The 27469-nt window shown below is 39.1% G+C and overlaps 2 protein-coding genes across 4 annotated transcripts; one reads left to right on the top strand and one right to left on the bottom strand.

Annotated features, from left to right (window-relative positions):
* The first annotated feature begins 1191 nt into the window (after nt 1-1191).
* On the top strand, nt 1192-19507 carry Nplp1 (Neuropeptide-like precursor 1). 3 transcript variants are annotated; one of them, XR_003113488.1, is made up of 5 exons: nt 1192-1338; nt 14908-15362; nt 15724-16601; nt 16958-17231; nt 18407-18485. XR_003113488.1 is itself a non-coding variant. In XM_011156319.3 (5 exons), exons 1-5 carry the CDS (start codon nt 1264-1266, stop codon nt 18606-18608), a joined length of 1758 nt encoding a protein of 585 aa, XP_011154621.1. In that variant the 5' UTR covers nt 1193-1263; the 3' UTR covers nt 18609-19506. The 3 variants fall into 3 exon arrangements, 2 of the variants coding, with proteins under 2 accessions (XP_011154623.1, XP_011154621.1); XM_011156319.3 differs by having other exon boundaries at nt 1193-1338; nt 16958-17105; nt 18407-19506; XM_011156321.2 differs by lacking the exon at nt 16958-17231 and having other exon boundaries at nt 18407-19507.
* A 2397-nt stretch (nt 19508-21904) lies between these two features.
* Nucleotides 21905-23725, bottom strand: LOC105192287 (uncharacterized). Its single transcript, XM_011156318.3, has 3 exons — nt 23632-23725; nt 23343-23573; nt 21905-22905 (listed from the first exon to the last, which is right to left on the bottom strand). Exons 1-3 carry the CDS (start codon nt 23668-23670, stop codon nt 21964-21966), a joined length of 1212 nt encoding a protein of 403 aa, XP_011154620.1. The 5' UTR covers nt 23671-23725; the 3' UTR covers nt 21905-21963.
* Nucleotides 23726-27469: the final 3744 nt, after the last annotated feature.

Here is a 27469-nt window from a genome sequence, read left to right on the forward strand (position 1 = left end):
TCCCAGTTTTTTTTTTTCTTATACTTGAAGTACATCATCAAGAGAGACTAATCTGAATATATTGCATATATCATCAAAAGTTATTTAATTCAGTGTGTCGCAATACTGTACCATAATCATATCGCCTATTCTATAAATATCTGACAAAAGCATTTTTTTATTATTATGAGTCACTAGAGAGCGAGTATTATAAAAACAAGGAAGAAATATCCAACAGAAAAAGCGGTGTGAGTGCCAATAAAGGACAATTCTATTTCGGTGTTACATTTTTTCTCAAAATCGTGCGGTCCTTAATTTGTGTAACATTTGAAATTATTACATCATGCTTAAAAACACGAAAGTATTTTGTCAATATAATTATTAATAATTAATAATTGTAATTTACACAATTGTATTACATAAAAGAGACATAAAATTAAGTTATAAGTATAGAATTAAGTTATAAGTGTTTATAATTTAAAATATTTTCATGTTGCTGAACGATATGTAAGTTTGTACGAGATAGTGAATTCTGTATTTGTAATATGATAAATTAAATTTAATAATATAAATTAGGTAGAATTTAATTATACAGACGTAATATAATAAATTAAGCTTATTAAAGTCATACGATTTTCAATCAAGTTATATTAATTGATATCGATAATAATCTCAAATGATTTAACTATTGATCGGTACATAATTATTCCGATTAATTGATGTCAATAGTTAGGCCCTATCGATAACGACAGTCTCCATCTTTGCAACTGTCCGATAAATATATCCGCCGAGGAAAAGCGCAAAATAGTAAGAATTATTCGGCATAACGTATGTAAAGAATACAACGTCATTTTAGATGTATGAAAAACCCTTTTTCTTTCTTTTTTACGGAATCCTTTTTCTTTTTAGAAAGTCAGTCTTCCTCTTAACGGGCAATAAGCATGAATATTAGCCGTGTTGCAATTTCGAATCGTCCGCACGCCCTTTCGTCTGTTTTGTCTTTTTGTGAAACCTCCGTGAAGAGAGGCTTTCGTGGAATGTGTGGCCCTTTTCACCGTCGCCGTCGATAATATGCGTATCCACGGTCGAAAGGAGAAAAAAAGTGACGAAGATCCGGCTACGTGTACACTGTATGTGAGTGCGCTATGGGGCGAGAGGAGAATGCGAGGGGATGGAACGCCTGCGCCGGTTGAAACGCACCCTATATAAGGAGGCAACACGTTCCGAAGCGATACTCACATTTGGAAGGCTGCCTCGCGAGAGACAGGTTGATCTGCCGGAAACATGGGGTTCGCCAGAAACTACCTCGTAAGCCTGCTCCTCTACGTCTCCATTGTCAACGAGATTCGTCAACCAGCGGTGAGTCGCTGTACATTGACTTTTAATCTTTTATACGTAGCTCATATATTTCCGTTACTACAATGATCGCTAATCTTGAAGCGTGTATTTATCAGCTATAGTTAATGCATATCGGATGGATATCGTAAGAATACTTGAAAATGAGAGTGCAATTTGACATAGAAAATATCCTGGATTTATTGTTTCACATACCCCACCTCCCTCCCACGCGATTACGTGTGCTTCGACGAATTTGACTATCACAGTTAATTTTTGCTGGGAAGAATTTGCCTACCCATACATTATCGTACTTCATCACTTTAGTCTCTTAGCAGATCCCGATAGATTTTAATTAAAATTTTTCGTTCTTTCCCGATAGATTTTAATTAAACTTTATAATGAATTGATACAATTATCTGCTGATGAGCGAGTATAACGTGTTTACAACGTGGTTGTGGTTAGAGGAATGTTTAGAGAGTATTTCGAATATGCGCTTCCAAAATCGCAGTCTCACGTTGCTTTATGGCACTTTACGAGCAAATTGGGAAATTCCGGAGTAACTATAATTACAACCTTCTTATCCTTATTGGACCCTTATTGGATATTCGAACGCAGAAGAAAGGCGGAAATATCAGAAACGAGGATATTTCAAGGTCCTTCTTTTTCAGAGAGAAAAAATAAAATAAAGAGGGATATCGCGACAGAGCCTACGTATTTTGCGTATTTCTATATGGAATTCACAGAGCCCACACGCGCAGACAGCGGATTCCGTTTCTGTTTTTGTCACCATCCACACGTTTCAAGATTATTTTATATCGGTGCGCGTCATATGTATTTGGGGTCATCCATTAATCACGTGAGGTTTAAGGGAAAGGGGGGAGTCAATGAAAACATCACGGATGATCATGACGGAGAAGAAGAGGCGATACGAAATATCACGTGTATTTCTTTGCGAAAGCTAATTCTTCCAATAGCCACCTGACCAACTGACGTTTACGACGCGACTGTTTATTGGCTGGCTGCTATTGACGTATTATTAACAAAAGTATGCATATATCATGGACTGAAGAAATTGAATTTTTATTAAAATTAATATGATAATATATATATATATATATATATATATATATATATATAGTTCATTTATGTAAAATCTCTATAAATTATATATAATTTATATAAAATTATATAATATATAAAATAAATATATATTTATATACGTGAATTTCTTATTAATAAAACGACATTAAATCACATGATAGGAGGGATGGGTTAGCTGTGATATCACTTAAAATCACGCAGGGGTGTGAGGGGAGTAAAAAAAACACCGAAAAATCTATCACGTGATTAATAGACGATCCCTTTTTAAATAGAGCCAATTGCATTGTTACGTTTGTTAGCGTCCCGGATTACAAAATTTTCGAGGCTCTATGTGCTGAAAGACGCATATACATCATCTACACAGCGAATTCTATTCGAAGAGAAAAGGCGCAGAAGGGTACACGCTCACTTCTCTTTGTGCATCCGAAATATCGGCGACCGCGCGCGAATTTCAGATAATGCCGGATTTCTGACGGTGCGCGAACAGCTTGCATTTGGACAATTCGAGGGGGCCGTTCTAGCTCGAACATGGAAAATTCAAGGATTCATTGTTAGGACACCGGTCGCTCTCGGCACATTCGTTTTGCAGCCAACGCTTTTAAAGAGCTTTTGCGGGCCCAACACAAAGAGAATCGGTTGATCGAACGGATTACAGCTTCGCGTATGAGTAGAGAGACATCGTCGAGTATATTCCGCGAGTGATTAAAATCCAAAAATCCGAAAAATTAACGGATCTATCGATTGCGTTTAAGCGGACCTGCGACATCGCCGCGATCCCTCGATAATTGGTTTTAAATCGCCAAAGTCATTTCAAAAACACAGCTGCTCTTTACGCGTGCGGTGCTTTTATTTTTAAAGTTTCGTTTTTAACGCACCGTGTTCATTCGCAACGAATACTTCATTTGCGATTTAGACATCGCTCGTATATCTTTTAATTACACGCCCGATGATTGCCAATGTATATGCAATAAAATAGTTTCGTACATACACGAGAGAGGCCATTTTGTGGCGAAAGAATGACGTCGGAAGAATAGCTTGTGGTACAAAATAGATTAGTTTCTCGATTGTTCGTCAGCCGTGCTTCGCTCTATAGTCGTACTCCAATTACAGCAGATTACAGTGAATTAAATATAGACTGGCTGGACAGTTTTGCGTACAGAGGGAGTAGTGCTTTTAATTTTCGTCTTCGATCACTTTTAATACTCTGACGCATTCATGTAACCGGGAAAGATCAAGAGACCGTCGAATGAAAAATGAACAATATATTCGCGGCTGTAGATGGGTCAAGGATCAAAGGAAATCTTTAATATCATGCAGACATTACTCGGAATGAATGTGATTGAAGCGACACAATGATAAAATTTAAATTCAGTGTCCATGCAGTTCCGATTGCCTTGTGATTATAGCGATTCTACGAGGAAACTTGGAAATGTCCTTTCGAAAGTTGCGCACAATCTCGTCTTTTCGCATCTTTGTAGCCACTGTCGAGATTTGCGCATTTACGACGGAATTGATAATTAATTGTAAATTTACGCGTTAAGACTAAGTGATTTCGTTATTGCAGCGGTACTCTCTAAGCCGATAGTCTCGATGCTTTTCTAAACAACACTAAACTATAAAAGTTCAGCTGTTGAATCAGGCCGCTATGACCGAGCTACAAAGTTCCTTAATTTCACATGGTAAATTTGTATAGGACTTCGTCCTTCGCCCGTTTCGCTTGCTGGTAATCCTCAAGTTCTTTCCTTTTATTTTGTGAAATGGACTCTAGCTTTCCTTTATCGTCTCGGTAAATATGTTTTCCGTGATGATCTACCTCGATATCGTTTCATCTTCAGGAGACCGAGAATATTATTGTATATTTTCACAAATATATTTTTTCTCTGAGTAGTAACGGATCAAGAAAGAAACTACACTAGACTAATATTCCGATACGAAAGATATGGGAAGGCAATTTTCCAAACATTACTTCGTTCCATCTATCGCGATGAATAGACGTGTATAAATGTAATGTGCTGACGGAAACTGTCGCGTAAAAGAAAGCTCGAAGATCCGTACGAAAGGTAAAAATGTAGGGGAGCCAAACCTGTTGCCTTGCTCGTGGCCCCGGAAAGAATGAAGAACGAGTCCTTAAGGACTCGTCACACAAAGAAATTTTATCGATCTACTGAGAGAGAGAGAGAGAGAGAGAGAGAGAGAGAGGGGCTGCGCCCGTCAAAGGAACCATTTCTTGGTATTGACGACATGGAATTTAATTAATTTCCTTTAGGAATTGCCATCCTTTTCGGCTTGTCGCAGTTGTCTCATGAGACAAGTACAATTTCATGTGTGATTGTCTCTTTAATACCGTACTTATGAAAATTCCTCTTGTGTCGGTATTGATCAATGATGTTTGCGACGAGTAAAGCTACGTCGTGTTTTGCCACAAACCGACTGATATGTCGAGTAAATTTATGAAATATTACAAGATATTGCGAGCGCGGACTGCGGCGAAACGTACGCAATATAGCGTACGTACATTGTGGTGATACAAATGGCGGTGGGCGTTCTTAATCGATGAAAACAAAAGGCGAGCAGCTTTCACCGTGGTGTTATAGGCACTATAGAAATTGGACTAGATGAAGACGTCGCACACACGCGTGGACGCATTTGCGCGCATAAATTACGTTTACGAGAAGACGCTCGCGTAGTCTTCACCGGGAGAATCCTTTCGCGAAGACGCGAATTATTGCTTACATGCCGTAATTCTCACATTGTACGAAAAGAATTTCTCTCTCTCTCTCTCTCTCTCTCTCTCTCTCTCTCTAACTCACTCTCTAACTAGTTTCAAACGAAAGTCACATTTATCAAGAAGGAGACAACGATATACGCGCTCTACGAGGACATTCTCATTGTCTGCTATATTGAGCAAGTACATTGTCAAACGAGCTTAGACCGACCTATGCTCTTTAACGACGCTTCCTTTATTTTTCCTGCTTGAAATTCGGCAGTAAATGAGCGAAAATCGATGTTACTGCTGGAGAAGCTTCGCTAGATAGTCAAGTAGCCTCTCGATTTTATCATTAAAGAGCATGTTGAATCAAGCACACCGATTCAATATCAATGTTCGTTTCTTACGACAAGTTGGAAGCAGTCGCTTTGTCGTTCGCAGGTATGGTCTAAATGGAATTAAAGTCAGTCAGTCTATATCGAAGTTAGCTGGTAACTTCCCGATCTGCTCTATATCTTCGTCTTCGCGGGTATGAACTTGTAATGTAGCGTCTTACGTCGCAGCGTATCAACCGCAGTAGTAATGAGCGTTTGTGGCCAGCCGAGTGAACTCCCGTGATATTCGTGATCGTGTGTATGAAAGTTTTATTTTGTATTTCTTTTTTATCTGTTTTTATGATATGGGAAGCTCTGTTGGGATATGTACGAAAATAGGCACAAACACGAATATGATATCTTCCGTCTTCCGTTGAAGTTATTTCTCCGGGAATAAGTGACTTAAAAAGAAAAAAAAATGATTTGAAATATCGAAGAGTATACATGCACATAAGCACACACAGGACGTACGGATGCTTTGTTTGCACAACCGGTGACGTGCCTGATCATTTTATCGTCTGTTGAATTCAACCGAGGCTTAATCAGTGCGAAGGCTTCTTCGCGGCATCTGCGAGTCTATATCTTCAATCAGTAATTTCCCTTCTAGACGGCCGTGACGAAGGCGAACGAGAACAGCGGTTGTATGCAAATCGAATGCAGATTGTTCGTCGCGCGCGTTCGTAGCACTTTCTAAATTTATTAGATGCGTATTTACGCGCGGTTGTGGTTCACCGATTGTCACGTAAAACGTATCTTCGCGATACATTTCCTCCGTCAGGGAATATATGTCTTGCGCAAGCGGCCACGTGACGACCGAAAGGAAAAGAAAGAAAAAGTAGCGAAGGCGTCGCAGGAATAATTGCAACGCGTGCGGGGCACGCTGCAGATTCATTAGGAAGTTTGATATGCGTGATTGTGTGTACGAGACATTAATCACACACCCACATACACGGCACTTGTTATCAACTACGCACCTGTCCTGCGCCGCCGCCCGTACATCGTGATTTATTATCGTCGTTCGCGGCACCATCCGCATGATGAATGATAAACTATTGATAAAAAATACGGACATCTTCCCCGGAACACGCGTATTTAATCGCGTACAGTACTGGGAGTTTGGGAATAAGTCAGTTTGACCCGATTATTAATACTCCCACGGTAGTTTTTTAAACATGGTTTAATAAAATAAAGCGATTATGCTTGTTATGCGGTTGTTCGGTTATCCTCGGTTATCCTGATTATCCCGATTATCCTGATTATGTCGACGCGATGTTGAAATTACGTCTCCAAAACGAATATTGGATTTGCGTATATGCCATTATTGATCTTTTTTTTCATTTCGCTGGTGTTATACAGCAACCGCAATAAAAAAAAAAATACAGTTCATCTTATCGTAGCGTGGATGCAGCGGCATCTAACGCGCGCGTTTTATATATGTAATGATCCACTTTAAGTGGGCGGTTGAAGTGGTCAAGGGTAATAAATGATTAAAGCGAATAGAGACGTGACTCTGCGCGTGATTGCTCGAGTTGAGATTTTGGTTCTACGTTAGTCCCACAAATTCTGTCCATCACGAAGAATCTCCAGGTAAATGGTTATTCACCACCACGTTCTGTATTTCTTGAAGCTTCAAGAAATAATTATTTAAGAATAATCATTTAACATTAAATTATCTCAATAATTCATTTGCATTTTATCCTTTTCGACTCTTCGTTTTAGTAAGCAATGCATATATATATTGATCATATAATTCACTCAACTACACAAATAAAGTTTTGTTGGGAGTTGGAAAATATTATAAATGAGTGTTAAACAGTGTAATGAAATGAATAAGTGAGTGGGTAAATGAAACAACAATTTTCTCTTTTCGCAATCTCTTCGTTATTTCTTTTTAGTGGCGTCAGAAATTTCGATCAAATTTGGAGGTTCAAAAAAGATGAAAAAAAAACTGCTGTAAATCTTATCACCGACTACTCGCATCCTGTATCCTGCAATCCATTCTGAAAGTCAATTTCTAATTATCATCGTACTCATTGGTGTCATGTGAAAGTGCAAATCGACCGGACACGCGGCATTAATTAATGATGATTAATTAATTAACGATGATTGTCGAATGCTACAGGTGACATTTTTGATATGTTACTGATCATAACATTGATTGTTTTCACAATATTTTAAAATCACTGTTGTTATAATCCCGCAGCCACTGCACATTGTCAAATAAGAGAAGAGGGGATTAACATTGTTTCTGCCGATTCTGCCATTATTTTAATACTCTCTATGTAATTGTTCGCGATCGAGTTATTACATCTCGAGTTGATGAGTGACGTACATTCCGTAACGCGGAGTATCGACGCGTTGTTTACAATTTCCGCCGGATAATTGAAATGCATTGCAGGTATTATTTAAATATTCAATCGAGCTTTCGTCAGCGTCGCATTTTTTAATGCACATTCCGGTCGAATTGAATTTACTCGGGTATCAGTGTCAGTAAGTCCCGTACAGACAAGATGAAGCAGACAAGAACAGGATGTTGAATAGGATAATCAGGATGCAGGACGCAAGGTTGCTAGGACGCGCACGCAACGATATATTCCCAAGTCAGTCAAATTATTTATTACAGAAATACCCAAGTCAAAATACAGAATCTGCTGTAACCAGCTGCTTTAAACCTGCTTAATCAATCATAATTTTATAAATCCTTTGATCATTAGTTTATACTTTTGTTTATTTTATTAAACAAGAAATATCGATCCAATCAACCGAATATAATGGTCTATGAAAATGGATCTCTAATTAATTATGTTTTTAATAAAAAAACCATAAATAATTTGCAACTGCAGATATAAAAAAATGTTTGTTACTTTATTTACCTATTTGTCCATTTTTTTTTCAAATTATGTATTATTTGCTTATTTCATATCTTATATTTAAAAGTTGCTTAAATTACATTTAATCGATCACAAAATTAAAAATCCAGATGAAATGCAGGTAGAAAATGCGATAATCAAATATTAGTCCTTGAACAAATCTTTCTTCAAACTCAATATGGAAGAAACAGCAGTATGGAATTAGTTGTAGTGTCAAGATGAAACAATTTGTATAGTGTTACACCTTGAGATCCTTTACTGATCCCTCAAGTCAACTGATATTTACAGGATTAATGTGAAGTCAAAATTTTAACTCGGGTAATCTTGCGGTTACCAAGTGGCTCGTCGATCATCGTCGATTACGCGTTTCGTTGCAGCATGTACGACAGGATCGTGATAATTACACGTCATTATGTGAAAGAAGTGTAAGTTTAACGGAAGATTAATGTCATCCGCTGTATGCGAAACAGATGCGCTCGTTGCCAGATTGCACGATGTTTTTACAGCATCTTACGAGAAAACCCGGTATATGTGACACGAATATTTTGTAAGAATATGCGACGCAAGTAGTCTGAGCTGTTATTACTTGTCAGTTCCAACTTATGTCATTTATCCGAATCAAGCTCTTCAGACCGGTTCCTTATAAATTGAGATTATTCCTTATAAATTTCAGTTTGACAGCGTGACCGACATTAACATCAGTTATTAACATTTAACAACTAATACAATAATAATAATAATAGTAGTAGTTATTTATTATTCAGTTATAATATATTTGCTTGATATTAAAAGTAATAATGTTTTTGAAAATTCAAAATTTAAAATTCTCCGGGGAAAGTAGATTGACAATTTCGGCACTTTTTCGCTTGATTTTAGAAATTTTTATTGCCATTAAAAAATGTTTGTCTTCACCCAATTTATAAATGATAGAGATATCGGTCTGTTTTATACTTAAAAATTATTTCCATCGGTTTCTCTTCGGCATACATTTTAGGGTGATATCTTTCAAAGTCAACCACTCCGGGCATTGATGGATAGAAAAGTTATTGAAAAGAAAAGTCCCAGTCATGATCATCAATACGTCAACTATAGAGTGATGAAGAGAGCCTTTTTCCATCGACACTGTACTTCAATAGCTGTTCGGTCAAACATAAAGTCGTAGGCGAAAATTGCACGTTCAGCGAGATTACGGCCGTACATAATTCAAAACTCTCACGTTGTTATCGTTCTCCGTATTAAGTCTTCGCTCGCCCGACATTCTTCAAAAAGCGATCTGTCATCGAGAACATCTTTGTCACATAATTTTCTCTGCTTCCGAGAAGTTGTCATATTTTGCCGTCTACTCGTTAATCATTTCTATTCGCAGAAAGCGAGTCAGTTCCGAATTTCAGTCCTCTCGCGCGTGGGATGATACAGAGGAGTCGATAATAGAACGAAAAGACCTCTTTTATAATCAATTGCGTCACGTAAAAGCGGCGCGTGATATGCATATCGGGAAGCATTTTACGAATAAATCCAGTAAATCAGAGATTGCATTCTGTGAAGTATGAAAATGGAATGGATTTATGTGAAAGGGACGACCTTTTATTCCATCGAATGGAAACGGAATAAATCGCAAGATACAATAAAAACGGCATTAATGTTATATTGATTTGTGTGCATTTCTCGACAGAATTTATAGTACCATTTGATCTCAGTCCTTCCGCTTCGAGAAAGTTTGTCAATTCTTGAGCGCGGTGCAAATTATTATACACGTGGTTTCGTCGTTCCGTAACATCGAACAAGTAGAAACAGATAACGTTGGTCAGACTAAGCAGCCGATATAACATTGTGACCTAATGGGAAAGGAAAGCCGGTTATGCGATAATACGATTATCCGAACTAACAACTATATATGAAAGTTATCTAAGTAGTTAATTATTTTATTTTGCATTAATAAAATCTTTTTTGTACAGCAGAGAATATTGTCGATTTTTCCGCTTTCGATGGGATATTGTTGCATCGAAGAAAGCATCAAAAGTATATTTTTTTAGTTCAGGATTATTTTTGGGGAATGTTATCGGATACTACAAACGGGACGAAGTTCTCTTTTCGCGAAAGAGTAGCAAATACACAACAGCGTCACTTTGTGTGTGCGTGTATATCGATTTCCATGTTACAATTCGCAGATTTCGTCCTTCGCACCAAGCTGCGAAATATTCTTCCCTCAATGGCTCTCGTAACTGTTCATTCCGTGTCAATGAAGTGCCCGATCGAATGTAAGTGAACCTACCGGCAAAACGTCGTTACGCAGGATGCGTGTAATCGTTTGTAAAAAGAGGCAATGTAGAGCGAATATGAGTGAGTTCTTCGTGTCCGTAAAAGAATGTGCCTGTAACGTGGCACACGTTGGATGCGGCATTGGCGAATCGGAAAACGCTTTGTCACTCGGCATTGCGTTTCATCCGAGTGTGAGTATTTCATCCGTCTGTGAGTATTTGCGATTTTTTCACGAAGAAGTTCTGTCCCGTTTGCAGTTTGTGCGGATAGTATTTTTCGAAAAAGTAATCTCGACTAAAAGAGTGTACCTCCGACATATCCGTTCGCTGCAAAAGCGTTCTCTCGAGGGCATCCTAAGAATAAACGACATTCTGCTGTATGAGAAAATTAAAAAGTAATCTGGAATTAGATAGTTTCAGGTGTTTTCCTTCCGAAGAAAATACCTCTAGAAATATATGGTTCCAAGGCATCCTCGATATCCCTTGGCGGATTTTCGCGGTCGCCCTCAAATAAATAAGTCTCCCGGAGGCTCTCTTTCTTTGTCAATAAAGTAGCTTTATAAACGTAAAACCCCGCGGCATGAAAAGGGAGAAAAAAAAAGGGAGAAGGGGGAAAGAGGGAGCGAACGAGAGCGTCTGTTTGATAAACAACCGGACGACGCGAGATGGGCAATTGAATTTCTCTACTACCAAGTTCGATAGAATTTCGTACAAGACAGCAAGAATTTACATTATTTTACTCCGCTCGTAATCTGCCGAGACATTCGGATATTGCGTTCGACGATCTCTTCGAGATAGCAAAATTCTATTCCCTAAAAAATTCTATTCCCTAAAAAAATTGGCTGATATACCTCGTTGCCTGAAGTAGATCTGATATCAAACAAGAAAGAAAACTGAAGAAAAAACAAGAAAGAAAACTGTCAATCGAGAGACAAATATCTGTATTGATAAATTGTCCCGTTCAGAGAAGTCTAGAAATTGAAGTTTCTCGTGCTAACACAGTGTGAAGTCTTGTTAAAGGGAAGACACTTTCACACTATAATTATTTTTTACTAAAGTTTTTCGTCTCAGACGTTTACGTTCGTCTCAGACGAATTATACGTTAATGAGAACTTTCTTTTTCTCGCCGGGATGCCGACGAATTTCAGGTTAACTATTTACCGAGGAAGTTAGCGCCTGGTATTTGAATGATGTGCCCGGTGGGGGGAGGATTTTCCTTGTAGAATAAGCCGGCGGTGTAGTTTCCTAGGAATTCAATTTGGTCGCCGGCCAAAGAGAGACGCGGTTAACGTGCATCGAGTAGGCGGAGAGCCTTAATGAAACATGGTCGTGATTACCAGCAACACTTTCCTGCGTGCAGGCGAGAATTATCGCGGGATCTTACGCGCAATGATAATCGCGAGTGGTCAAGTAATTAAATGGCCACACAAGTTAACTCGATTATCATCGACATCATATGGGTGAATTTTCGCGTTGCGCGACTGAGCACACGTGGACGTAGAAGTAAATTAACAGCGGCCCGAATTACCGCGTTAGTTTTGCTCCGATATAATAATGTCATAAAGTCATTTGTCGTTAAACCGATTTCAACTTCATCAATCAATTATTGCAAATGTAATTCTACAGAGGCTAATTTTATTTATTATTTAGGAAATGCATCGCAAATTCCAGCAAAAAGAGATATGCTATGAATCGAATTAAACGATTGTATTTACACAATTCTCTTGCGCGACGTGCCAGAATAAACAAATATGGCAGCAAAACTGTAGTTTGAAATGCTGCTATAAAATGCAGCAAATGTTGCATATAGTGCTCGGCTGTATAGTACAGTCTTCAACATACACACGCAAATCAGAGAAGGAGAGAAATTCCATGTCGAGGTAATTCCTTATCTTCGTTGTCCTCTTTTTACGAATCCTACATTACGTGAGAAATATAAATCTCCGTATCTCTTTAAGTATTCTTCGCGGGAAACTTCATAGAACTTTTTCTCGAATATAGATTTCTCTATTCCTGACAAGTTTATATTTCGCTCGCGATACGCGAGTCCGGTTTGCAGCCGGAGTTGCAAGCGTGTGAAATGCTCTTACGGAGCTTATTCGACGCTGCGATGTTGTTGCCGAGAGCGAAGCTTTACATTGGAATTCTTCAAGATAGCGCGGCGTGAAAGAAATTCCAAACGACGACATCGTTTAGCTGAACCGAGCGCCCACGTTACGCCGCGAGATGCATACCACAGGTGCCACGCGACGGTTACTATGCTTTTGGCTACGGACATACGTCACAATTGTAGCTATCATGTCCAGGTTTGACGTCATGCAGCTTCACTGAAATTGGTGATTAGCGGCGCTTCAAGCATCGCTAATCCGGCGCTCCAATAACGTTAATTGCGTTACTCTGCGGGCCGGCTTTCGCGCGCGACACGATTGCTTTACGTTCGCTTCTTGTTTGCGTCGGCATTACTCATTTTGGTATGTCACTCATGACGTACTATTCAATTATCCGCTAATTTCCGTACGACACGCTTTCCACGTTGACTCCGCGACATAAATTGCCGGCGAAAAGTACGCATATGCGTGCAATACCGGTGCACGTACGTTCGGGGGGACATTATCAAACGCCCACCAGTCGGCAGATGTAGTCGCAGTTAATGTCAACGACATCCGACCTCCGAAATTTACAAACTGTTTAGGCGCTTAACGCGAAACCGCAGTAACATCGTCAAGAAATTGCCAGACCCATCAGAATTGGCGTGAAGCGTAAATGCGCGCGAGCCGATATCAAAGCAGCATATCGCGCCGCACTGATTGATGGCGTTCGCGATATAAATCCTGAAATTAGCGCGATTGGCGAAATAAGGACTGGAGCAACAAGGCCGTAACTTTTCGAATTCCGTTTAGTACTGCACACATTGAGGAACATGGCTTTCGTGGAACATTCTGAAATAAAATCGTCGTCGTCGTCGTCGCGAGGACTGTACGCGAACACCGATGGTGGTCGATAGAGGCGTGTTACGAGGCGTGCGAGTCCTCCTCGTGACGGCGAACGTTAAACGTCGCCGAGCGCTTTTAGCACTCTGGGCAAACGACGAGATCTCCTTCGTCTCCGGGCATTTTTCCTCTCGTGAGCCACGTTGTAATATATCTGCGATCGTAAACAGCGTGTCGCGCGGCCACGCGGGGAGATTGAATTTATTCCCGACATCGGGACGATCATTTAATTACGGCGCGGCTGGTCGACATTTCGCGTATTATGTGCAAATTAATTCCTGTCATCCTGCCTACGCGTGTGAGAGATCGCATTCCGTCAAATATTCATAAATCCTCGTGCAAACGCGACTCTGTGTGCTTCTCTCTCTCTCTCTCTCTCTCTCTCTCTCTCTCTCTCTCTCTCTCTCTATCTCTCTCTCTCTCTTCCTCTCTGATAACACCGGTAGCGCGTCGCAATCCTCTGAAAAATTACTGTCAGAACGTGACAGCTGCTGCATGAGACGCGCGTGACTTGGACCCGCAATGTTCGATTAAAACGAGCTTCAGCGGCGTTGTGCCAACGCCGAGAGTTTACCTTGAGTGATGAAATAATGCCGATTGAAATGAAGTGGAATGCTGGTAACATCGAGCACGTCGCGCCCGCGCGCCGGCTCTCAGCACACAACTCTCGTAACAAATTGTAATATAAACGTATAATGCTCGCTGCGCCGGGATTGCTTTCTCAAATTTCACTCGCGTAACTTCGCGTTAACTAAACTCACGGATTTTTCCGCGGTGAAAATTTGACTGCGCAATGGAGGATCAGATAGTTCGTGCGATCTATCTAGACTATATTAATGGGCGGAGCGGGTTACGATAATGCGAAAACCGCAAGCGTTAATTTTCGCTTTATACGAAGTTACACGGCAAGGCGAAAATATGCCGCGGGTCAAAGTGCAAGAACGATAACGCACGCCGCCGCCGATGGCGAAAGACAAATAACTCCCCCTCGGGGTTTTATCGCTCTCTCGAGGTATCGAGCGAAAAATAAAAGGGCACGCCGTGCCATGCTGCATTTTATGCGCGTTTTCCCTTGCCGAGTCGAGCCTCGATTTTCGGAGGTATTACTTAACAGCGAAACAGTCCGGAGCACACTCATGCGTGATATTAAACCCAGGCATCGTCATCCTCGGCGCTGATGATGTGCCTATCGGATGCGCGAAGAAATCCACGCAAAGATAATTCCGGCGCACTTGCACGCTATCTCGACGAGGAAGCGCCGGACCGTGATGCATTCCCGTGGCGTTCCAGGTGACGTGCCAGGACGAAGAGAGCAGTCACTGCATACCAAAGAAGATCTTCGTGGCGTTGCTACGCTTACCGGAGGTCAGCTCAAATCTAGCCGCCTATTCGAGGACAGCGAGGATCATTCAGGAAACGAAAAACCGCAACGACATGGTTCACCTGAAAGCTCTCAGCTCGGAGGAGAGCGACGACGCCGAGATTTGTATCCCAAGCGGGGTTTATCTGGAGCTCTTCAGGGATCCGGCCTTGCGAGGACACCTGAGCGTGATGGCTCGTACTCACAAGCTGCCTGAATTCCCGGGACGCCTCTTGGACGACAGCGAGGAGATCGAGCCGAGGGACGTGATTTCTGAATTGGAGAAACGTAGCCTCGCTACGTTGGCCAAGAACGACGACCTGCCTGTTACTATCCAGGAACGCCGGAGTGACCGCGATGACGAGGAGAAACGGTCCCATTTCAGGTACGTATTTCTGAAGACACCCGACACCTGTGACACCTGAGAATCTTTTTCCTCTCCCTCTTTTCATCGTCGTTCGTCTCCAATACGTCTCCAATACGCGCCTCCAATCGAACACCTCCGAGTACCAGACAGCAGAGCGTAGGAAAAATAAGCAGATGCTATATCAAACAGTTCATCCTGCCGCTGTTAAGTATTCACATTATTGCTAATCTAATATTTTTATTTATGATCGATTCTTATCGGAACTCTTTCCCTCTCCCTATCATCTCGCTTCCGCTGGAGGAATGAAGACCATAATAATGTCCTGACCTGTTACGGGAATTGAATTCTGATGAAATGTTATTCTAATCGGTTGATTCAGCGACAATCGGGGCGCTCTGATAAGCGCACTACTAGCCGAGGAGTACCGCCGACGAGTACCCGAGTACTACGACTTCCTGTCTGAGTTGGACCCGGAGGTGGACGAGTACACGCTCGACAAGCGCAACGTGGGCTCCTTGGCGCGGGACTTCGCCTTGCCTACGGGTCGACGTCACATCGCTTCGGTGGCGCGCGATTACGGTTTGCCGAGCGGCAAGAGAAACATCGGCGCCTTGGCCAGGCAGAGCATGCTGCCACTGAACGGTAAGAGAAACGTCGCCTCTCTGGCGAGATATTACATGCTGCCGCAGGCCGACAAGAGGAACGTGGCCGCCTTGGCCAGGGAGTCGTCCTTGCCTTACGGCAAGCGTTATCTCGGCTCGCTGGCTCGAAGCGGCGGCTACCCGGTCTACGGATACGACGACGGCAAGAGGAGCGTCGCCTCCTTGGCCAGAAACGCCGATTGGCCGGCTTTCGCGAAGCGAGGTCGCTCGACACCGGGTAGAATAATGGCTACGATGCGAGTGCTCAATCGCCACGGGAGATCCTTGAACGACGATCGCGAGGCGCGAAATAACGAGCCGTTGGACCTGCAGCAACTCATCAGGCAGGGCCACCACGGCGACGAGGAGGCGAAGGAGGACGTTGCCGAGTGGCAGACCACTCCCTTCAGTGTGCTGGACGAGCTGGAAGACACCAAGGCGAAGAACAGGTCCAACAGGAAAATGGACGTCGCGTCGCAAACGAGACACAAAAGGCAGATCGATTTCTCTGACGAGTATCCGTTGCCCGTCGTGCAAAACGCCAACGTATTCGACTACGAGGACATGATCGACGCGTTCGCTGATCATTACCCGAACGCAGAGAAGAGGTTCATGGGTGAGTAACGATTTGGCCTAGCGTCTAATATTATTTGGTTTGTAATTGACAAACGATAGAGAGCTTGAGATGAATTTCTAGAGACGGAGTCTCGGATGGACTTTGATTGATCCGTAGAGTCTATAATAGAGTGTACGAGATGCAATCCCAATATATCTTCGTCCTTTCCCTTGAACGAAGAAGGGTTTGGTAAATCGATACGATTGATATCTCTATACTTGACTCTTGCCACCGACACGCAAGAGCCATGTTTAGTTATTATGGATTATATGCTTGTGCGTTTAGCGCCTCTCTCGAAACGTCTTTCGACACGTGTTTCGAAGCGTGTTGTGAACTGTGGACTCTGTCGGGAACAGGTTCCGTGCCGGAGATGCCGGCCGACTCGGGCTACCCGGAAGTTTTGCGAACGAGTAAGAGGCATATCGGGGCCCTCGCGCGCCTCGGCTGGCTCCCGTCGTTCCGTGCACCACGATTCTCTCGGTCACCGCGATATCTGGTCGGAAGGTCAGACCATTAGGCAGCGCTCTCCGTGTCCTCCGCCGTGTCCTCTTCTCCCACTTCGATGTGATGTCTTCACCGTTTGTCGTATCAAGTAGAGCTCTACCTACAGACTGAGAAAATGTCATATGTGTATGTCAGCACCAACAGATCTTTAAGCCACGTCACGTCACGTCAAAGATAACTCACCAAAATCTATCTATTCACCATCTACAATTACCACGTACAAAACAAAACGTCCTCCAATTGTGTCTTCTTCTTCTACTATTGCTACTATTACTACTACTACTACTACTGCTACTACCACCATCATCACCACCACCACCACCACCACGATATCCCAGGACTCGTTACGGTAGTTAGGTGTACAGTGTCTCGATGTAGTGTCTCACTGTTTAGAGATTAGCGGCTCAATGTTAGCTCGTTAGATCGCTGGTAGATCGATGTTAGACGAATTAGTGGTTAATAGAGTTAGCAATGTTTCTTTCAGCATTTTCTTCAATGGATCTCAACGTTGCAACCGAACGTATTTTCAGGGAATGTGGAAAATTGCGGTCAACGACGACCCGATAATCTCCACATTTCCGTGTGTGCGCTCTTTTCGACGGTCACCTTGAGAACCATTAACGTCATTTCGTGGCATTTCGTTAGATATACGCGCAAATACGGTGTTACATTGGAATGGAATTTTATCAGAGGTCTGTGATGTCACATAATTCTTCGGAAAAGAATTCTGGCGTCGTGTAATGGATGGGCAGGATTGAAAACCATTTATCGAACGCCTTTCCGTGTCCCGTTGGTGTTGAATGTTCGAATATAATGTTAAATGTTCTTTTATGTTGTTGAAAGATTTCTGCAGAGTTAAGCTAAACTTACTCGACGCATAACTCAATTAAATTTTTCTGCAATTGCTTACTCGGATTTGTCACAATATACATTCGTTTTGTCTGACTTTTAAGGGAAATTTAAGTTTAAACTTGCGTTACTTTAGAAAAAAATCAAAGTGTAAATTTACATTTCGTTTGTTGAGATTTAAATCTGTTTTCTCTTTAAATTAGATTTTTTCTTTTTAGAAAATTCCGCTTTATCATTGATTGATGTGAAACACAATTATACAAGGCGAGAGTGGCGCACAAAAGATTTTCATCGCTATTTCCTTCACAACGATAGATGTTGCATACTGTCAGCTCCGCGCACTATTAATTAGTTACATGTTTAGAATGAATTTGAAATTCAATATTCATGTGGTGTCGAGAGAAAGAGGCGGTGTTCCGTGATATAACGAAAGCACGCATGATGAATTTCAGGGAGAATCCCGCAGATGGGTCCACGTCCCACTACACCTCCGACACGTCGACACGGTCGCTAAGGCCGTTATTCACCCCGAAAACTCGCTACTTGCAGTCCTTACACGGAGATTGTCGACACGGCTTCAAGAGGTTCCTGCTGTTACCGGACGTTGATGACTTTCTTCGGCCGAATTCCCGCATCGCGCCCCGTTCCATGTAAAGTTCTCGTTTCACTAGTTCATCTAGGCGACATCGTCGTTTAAGTATATATCATATCGGGGTCACGCGTGTGTGTGTGTACCCGAATTGAGAGGACGAGGGGAAAGCAAGCATGTACGATTAAACGACTGTAAATATCCGGATCCTGAGGCCGACGTCCTTCCTCACTCATTATCGACGGTGGATATCGAATTTGTCGAATATTTTTATCTGGATCACAATCGAATGCTGGAATAAAATCGAAAAGAAGATGTATTATACGTTGATTTAGTCGGCTTTACAAAATACCGAACAAATTCAAAGGACACGCGCATAATACAGAAGTGGGGAAGAACGTTGTATACCTCGCCGGATAATCCTTATATTCGCAGAGGGTTGATCTGCTCGCAGGATCCGTCGATGGACAATAAACTTACTTTTCGCTGACAATAATCTTACGTAATCCTAATGTGAAGCCTTAAGTGTGCCGTCTGTATTGAGCAGAGAGCGATTTAAATTCTCATGCAGAAAGAGTCTAAAGTAAATTCTATTTCGCGAGGCAGTTTTTCCTCGTTCGAGAATCGCGTTACCGCGCGATTCAATTTTCTCGAATATGTGTTGTGTAAGAAAATCCGTCTCGTCGGTTATTGCCACGGATTTTTCGAAATGCACGTTCTCTCAATATTTATATCTTAATATTTCTCTTAATATCGATGTGCAGCAAATGTTATTCCCATGCCACGAGAACTCAATCGTTAGCGTGTACGTGAGCGAAATTGACGAAGCCAAGAAATAATCTCCATCAGTAGAGATGGGCGATGTATATGTATACCGACAAAACAATGTTTGTTTCTTTGTTATTTCCTTATAATTTTTAAATTTAATCACATCTTATCTTGTTGGGTTGTCTTTTTTTCTTTCATTCAATACCGTTGTTTTGTTGTTTTATTTGTATTGTTATTGATAAATTTTATTGAATATAATATTCATGCATGTACATACATACGTTTTATTTAAATTGAATATATATATATATATATATATATATGCTTGGAGATCATTTTTCAGATATTATCAGGCTGGAAGAACTTTTATTTTCAAGTTTTACGTCCCAGTAGAAAGATATTTCTTTTTACTTTTAAATTGAAGAAAATTATTTAGACTTTGAAGTAGTGCAAACGATACTCTCGTGCAACTTTTATTTATGTGATATAATTCAGTAAACTTAAAAATTTTGACATTTGGTGAATCTCGATTCTTTTTTGTATAACATGATGAAAGATAAATTAATTTTATGCAGGAAGATATATTTGGAAACTAGAGACTGCAGTCTGTAAAATGCTTTCCGAACTTACTCGTCGTAAATCTTGCCGAAGTTACAGATACTATTTTTTAGCACGAATAAAAATGCGTCTAATTTCATTGTTAGGACATATGCGCTCGATTCTTTATTAAATACAGTGGCGGCTCGTAGCGGAGGCTTTGGAATTAATAAAAATAACGGGTCTAATGTAAGGGTTGTCATTAACGGGTCTAACAGTAAGGGTAGTCATAATGGGTCAAAACATAGGGGTTTGTCATAACGGGTCTAATAGAAGAGGCTTTTGTAAGAGAACGCAAGATGGCACTAGGCATCCAATTATTATCGGCTCTAGCATTTGGACCAGCATTTAGATCAGACTCCTTATGTCTAATTTCTTATAACTTGACCCGTTATTTTTATATTAATATTAGTTCCTAACTTTCCGCTACGTCGCCATTCTATAATAAATAAACGAGCAAGTAGTCCGACTCAACGACATACCTTTTATATTAAGTAAATAGTACGACAGTAAGATTCAGCAGTAAGCTAAAGGCATTTTTACTCTTACTGACAAATGCTTCAAATTTAGTAGAATGTAACTTTAGCAAAAATAATGATATTAAAATGATTTAAAGAGCATGTTATTGCTTGAAGTCTTTAATTTGTAATACATTCATGTGTACGCATATTAAAGAGAATTGTTTACGTTTTCAAATAGAATGAATATCATTTATATATGAGATTCTTTGTTTACATGATATAATTTTATAAATAAAAAAAAGATGAATATGACAAAATTTAATATCAATTTATGTAACACAGTAAAAAACAAGTGAATTTCATACGAAAAAAAATATATCTGACAAATATATTTATCTATTATAGACTTCAGGCTATAAAATCTCATACTTGTGCCAAACTTGTAGCTTATTTATTTTTTCCTGTTTTTAATTTCATTTCTATCATCGATAGCTTCGTATATAAGCCTTACTAAATATTATTAATATATAGCAACTTATTAGATGTGAAGTAATTATGAAAATATTACAGTTTAATGGGTTATTATTGATCTTTTTAAGATGTAACCAATTGTCAGAAATTTTTATTTTTTATAATCGTTTAATTTTGGGCGGCGGTTAATTTCTTCAATATCGCCCATCCCTATCCGTCAGCGTAGTAATATATATGGTGTAAATGCGAAGTTATAGTGCTCAGAGCTTGTAAGCTCGATAGTGATAACGCCAATTCGTTTCCACTTTAGTCGTTTTCACTATTGTATCTCGTTTTAATATCGTTAGAAAAGTCGTTGTGTAACATGTATATGGTATATTGCATGTATACAATCGAAATACGCTCGATGTCGCGACACCATCGATCTATCATTGCTGTGGATGACATATAAATCTATCGACTCTCTTTAACTTTACAATTTAAAGTACTATGTGTTTATTTAGACAATAATAGATAATCAAAACGACAATAAAGCGATAATAATATTGACATAATAAATTCGAATTTTAATCCACGCACATGCATTGCGTTTTATTAACTCTGATTAATGAAGAAATCATCATTCAGAATTTTCCATGATGATTTATGTTTCATTTAATTTGCAATGTTTAGTGACAAAGGAGAAGAGGCAGGAAATTGGCACATTGAATATGACAAATGATATGTTTTAGTACATGCATCATTTATATTATATATATTCTACATTTATTATTTTACATTATTAAATAGTACAAGTGCACGTTATTTTGTGCTATTATTTGTGAAAATATAACTTGCATTGAAGTATAGTCCTATATAGTTTGTGCTACTTTCCACTTTATTGTGAATATTTGGTGATAAAGCACAAAATAGCGTATATATATTTATATTATTTAGTATCACCAAATCTTCACAATAAAATATAGAGTAGCATAAACTATACGTTACTATATTTCAATGCAAGTTATATTTTCACAAATAATAGCACAAAGTAACCAAGTACACTTGTATTATTTATTTTATTTAATGCAACATATATATTTTCAACCATATCACAGTACACTATATATATAAATTGAACAAGTTATCTCACAGGCCCTACCACAGGTCCTCCTATCACTATACGTATTATCCAATCGATAACGAATCTAATAAAATTCTCACGTTGTTTGATTTCAGGATTTTCAGTCGCGTCATATACTGCCGTATCACCATCGTTACCTGATTTTATTAAATTTCCATCAATGACGTCATCGCCGTCGGATACAGGGTTGTCATTGTCACCTGAATTATTGTTATTTATCAAGGTTGCTGGCATGTTACCGGAACTGTCGTTATTATTGTGTCGATTTATGCCGAATCTATTCATGAAAGATAATATGCTTCGTCGTTGGACACTTCTAGGTTGTTGATTCTCGTCGACGTCATCGCTGCTATTAGAAGTTTCAGACTCATCGTTAGTTCCGGGTGTCGGTTTGCACCATATATCAGGAGTCTCCTTCACGCAAGGAGCGTCGGTCACGCAACGTCCCTCCTTCTCATCATATGCTTGGTTGCAGCCGCAGGACATCTCCACCGGCTGATATGTTCCAGGCGACATTTCGGCGCACAATATATATTTGCCACATTTGCCAGCATTCGGTGGCTGAGGGCCGACCGACCTACAATATCTTTCGCACTCTTCTGTCAACAGATTGTACCTCTCATAATCTTGGCATCGTCCAAGGATGTATACTTTGCCGAAGATACATCTGCCATAAATACGATCGTCCTGTGGATATACGATTGGTTCACCATTCTTACTTTGGGCATCACATTTGAATTGTACGCAATCGCTATTACGACGTCGCAACTTGCAGTCGCCTAATTCGTGATCATAAACATTGTTCGGTGGGCAATAGTTAGTCCTGCGAATCCCCTCCGTACATATGTGATAACGTGTGCAACTCGATGAGTCAGGATATTTGCCATCGATATCAGGACACGTGAAATCCGTCGAATCTTTGACACACCGAGATAACGGCGTCTAATGGTAAAATTATAAAATACATACAGTCATACAATTGAAATATACAGTAAAGATTATTGATATGTTGATTAATATGTTGACACGAAGGTCAGTGAATCATATTGTAACATATTGTCTCGTCCCATTAATTTATATACATACATTACATATACAAAATAAGCATTTTATACAATAAATTAAATATATAGTAATTAAAAAAATAGAGAGCCAATAAAACGAGTCAACAAATATATGTGTTGCAGACTATAATTACTTATCATATCTTTGGTAATTGAAACTTTAATAAAGTGAATAATACGTTTTATTGACTAAAACAATAAAAATCAGCGTGGTAGTAAATATGTCAAGCATGATGTGAAGTAGATATCAACCACCTATTTCGATCTAATGAATCAAAATGTGCAATTTTAAAAACAATTACGTGCGATTGATACCTTGGAGCATTTACCAGCGTTACACCAGCGTTCATCCGAATCTGGGTCGCATGTTACAATAGCTTGTTGCACCCATCTTCCATTCGCTTGTATACACAATCTTACTTTGTCGCACTCATGACACATACGTGCCGAATCGCAAGTAACGGTGTCATTTCGTTTTATGACAACGTTGCCCGCGAAGGGAAGCAACAATTGACCCGACGTCACATTGCAGCCGAAGACGAACGTCTAAAAATGCAATGATTGTTTGGACAATGTCGCAGATGCGCACAAGCAAAACACTTACCAGCAAGACCGCTAACTTTGTACACTGATATCTACCCATTTTCGCATCAACTCCAGAAACTTCGATCCAGCCATCTTCTCTTATATCCAGTCGGTTGTTTAGAATTCTACTGATGCATACGTGTAGAGGGAGAGAAAAAGAGATAATTGTGTCACCTCACACACAAGTCAAATATTTACTCGAGATAACATTTATGATTCCTAGGTATGATGCTATTAATCATCCGTAAATCCATTCGCTAACGCCTTCCGAGAATTCCCGCGAACATTGATTGAAAAATACGCATCTGTAACAATGCCGTGCACCAAGAAAGAGATTTAAATCTGGATTCGGCACAAAACAGTGGAAGCAGATGTGAAAAGGTGTGTGTTGGCAGACGTAAAGACAAGTGGCGCACGTGCGACTGTTTTGACAATATCAACGACCTTCGGTAGGTTCCGAATGTTTCGAGAGTTGAGATTTCTCAGTTACCGTATATCCGTGTCATTGATTGGCGCGTGACGACGAGAGTGGCGATTGGTGGGAGATGATCTCGCCCTTTCTGTCGATTGTTTTGGTATTCTCACGCTACGGTACTATTCCGTGATCCGAGACATTACATTTCGCGCTGGTAATTGACGCACATGTCGCGACGTGAGGTACGTGTGTCGGTACGTTGGTTGTTACTTCGCTCGGATTTCGAGACATTTCGTCGAATTCCTCGCCGACATCGCGTCCATTAACATGTATTTCTTTAATCAGACCTTGTTACGCGAGTGCAATGTCGCTATTAGAACCAGTGCTACTACGACTAGCCGGGAGCAAAATGCTAAATCGAGAAGCCATGATGGAGGATGCAAGGTGCCGAAACATGATGCAACATGTATTTGCGGGTATGTTTAAAATTATTTGTTATGCAGGACGTTTCTCATTTCTAACGGACGTTCGATGAATTTATCAAGAATGAGGAGATATCCGAGTCGAAATTCAAGCTAGCATTTGTTGTCATTTAACAATTTTTTACATAAATCTTCGATTGTGTGTGTGTGTTTACGCGCGCGCCACAGTTGTCACCTCTTCGGTTTTCGCCCGGAGTCTCCGGTTCAGGAGAAAAAATCTCTGGGCCATATGATATGAGATAAGATTATATTTTCCCTATATTTTATAATCGGACAGAGACAAAGAGAGAGAGAGAGAGAGAGAGAGAGAGAGAGAGAGAAAAGTAATAGCTTGAGTCTCAACACACTTTAAGAATTTTTATAAATTTTTAATCAAATAATAGTTATGTATTTATTTTTACTAATATATAAAATTATATGTTTAATTTAAACATAATATGTTAATATATTAAAATATTTCATTGGATAGTGCGTATTTTTTCATAACATTTTTTTATAACGATGTGATACTAGTACAATATGCGTATGTTCGTAAAAATATTTACGAACTTAATATGTTAATCTATTCGAAGATTTAATACTTGATATGTATTTTTATTTGTTCCTGCTCCCCCCCTCCCCCCCGTTCTTCCTAGACCTTCGGGCAAAGCCTGGCATAGAGGTGGCAACCGTAAACGCACACACGTCCATCTGTATATCTGTATGTTTCTATTTCATATGACAAGAAAAAGAAACATAGTTTAAAGAGCTAAGTCAATGGCCCATGAATACAAAGCTGTTATTAATTATGCTATCAATTAAATATCGTAAATAATTTATGACTTTAAATGCCAGTCTTTAAATCTGGTGTTGGAGATTCAAATTTTTAATTCGATACAGTGTCATTAAACATATAATTGCTATTTTTACCTCCCTTTACAATTACTTCCTTTCTACTTCTTGTAAATTTTCAAATCCTCAATCAAATTTCCGATTTCAAAAAAGGAAAAAAGGAAAAAATGAAGTTTGTGAATAAATAAAGTTGTTGGTTTACTTATCCATTTACCTGTTAATCCTTATTAAATTATTTAGTATTTGCTTATTTTATATATTTTATCTGCAGTTGAGTAAGTTATATAACTGATACTTTTCTTATTAAAATTGACAGAGTAAAGATTGTATATAAATAGAATATCGCGAAATAATCGAGTATTAAATAATTCTGAATATTTTATATAAATATTTATGTACTAAGACTTAGAGCCATTCTCTTAAGTCCTTTAAACACTTGTGCTACTTCTATAAAATTTCGTAACGTATTATGGTGTTCTAAGAGTATTTTATTAATATTTTATTAAACTGTAACGTTTAAAGACATATTGAATATATTCCTATTAGTCTGTTTTAGCGGCATTTCGAGTTTTTAAACTGATAAATACAAGCCACGTAGTAACACAAGTACGTAGTACATTGTTATTATTATTTTTTGCGCGTGTTTTCTAGAAACTAGATGCATAGATTGTTGTTCCAATACAAGTGGTTAACTTTTAATATAAAGAATATACGACAGTAAATACCAATTTTTATATGATACAGTAATTGAGATTCTCGATCTACGGACATTCTCTGTTGACTCTTCAGATTCGACGGAATTTGCAATCCTAATACAGAATTAAAATTTCGACTCGGATTCTGCCTTGAATTTACGTTTACGCTCGATACTTTTATGTTTGGCCAAACAAAAGATTTGATTTGACTGAAATTAGCCTTATTACGTTAAATGGAAATATATCATTTGTCGATTAAATAATCGTCAGATATTATCTATAACAGTACATATTAAACAGGTATTATTAGTATTATTGTCTGTATTATATATCAGATTGATTATTATTGAAAATCGAACCAAACTTTTGATTTGCCGAATTTCTTGTATGCGATAAATATATTTTGGGATTTGTTTATTTCCGATCTACTTGGAGAAATATTTTGCATTAAATTTCCTTGATCCGACAATTTTATAATATTTTTTTCGTATCAGATAAATATTTTTTTAGTATCGATAATACAGTAAAAAAACAGTCTACTATTTTTAGCGCACTGCAATATTTCAATCTTTCTGGGGTGACATGTTACAGATGCCACGTCTAATGTTATCGTAATTTGCCTTTAAACACTGCTAATTTTCATAAATCTTTTAACATATTTGTATCTGTTTCTAAAGAAGTTACGACATAAAAGGCAACAATGTTGTTTTATTGAACAAGTAGTCTTACGTCATAACTGTTACCGTGCTCAGTCTTTCTTATGTAAATAATGATAATAGAGTCTATTGTAAATTTTGCGATAAGCTATCGAGTTTCTTCAACGAGAGACAATAAGTCTTTCATAAGTCTGACACTATCTAATTAATGACAAAATACATACATGAAGATCAAATTACGCGGATATAGTGTAATTTTTCATAATATGATTGATATCCAGCAGGAAATAATTAAGAATATTTAAGTACGTTTCGAGTTTTGCTCGAGATTTGATCTCAGAACGTAAAGATTAAATAATTCCTCCGAAAAGAGCAAGTATAAAAAAATCGTTTTCCACAATTTAAAAACTTCCTCAGTCGTCGGGTAATTTAATGTTTTTTTTTTTTCAATATTGTATAAGAAGAAGGGAGGCAAAAGAATGAAAGGGTATATAAAGTTATCGATAATCTGTTATAAATATTTATTTGATACTTTAGGCTTCCGAGGTATAGAGAAATGTTTGATTTCATTTTCAAGTTTGTGTGCGCGTCGTGTCCATCTTGAATTTATTACTAGGAACAAGTCTAAGATTTGACAAGGACGCGCGTTACAAATTTGGAAATTAAATAAAAATATTTATTTATTTAATATAGCGAGACGACATAATATATATTATAAAATTGAGATACACGTATATGCATATGCATACGTATATATAAATAGCTATTTTTTCTCTGG

Source organism: Harpegnathos saltator, unplaced genomic scaffold (assembly GCF_003227715.2).
Source record: "Harpegnathos saltator strain DR-91 unplaced genomic scaffold, Hsal_v8.6 scaffold485, whole genome shotgun sequence".
Lineage (NCBI taxonomy): Eukaryota > Metazoa > Arthropoda > Insecta > Hymenoptera > Formicidae > Harpegnathos > Harpegnathos saltator.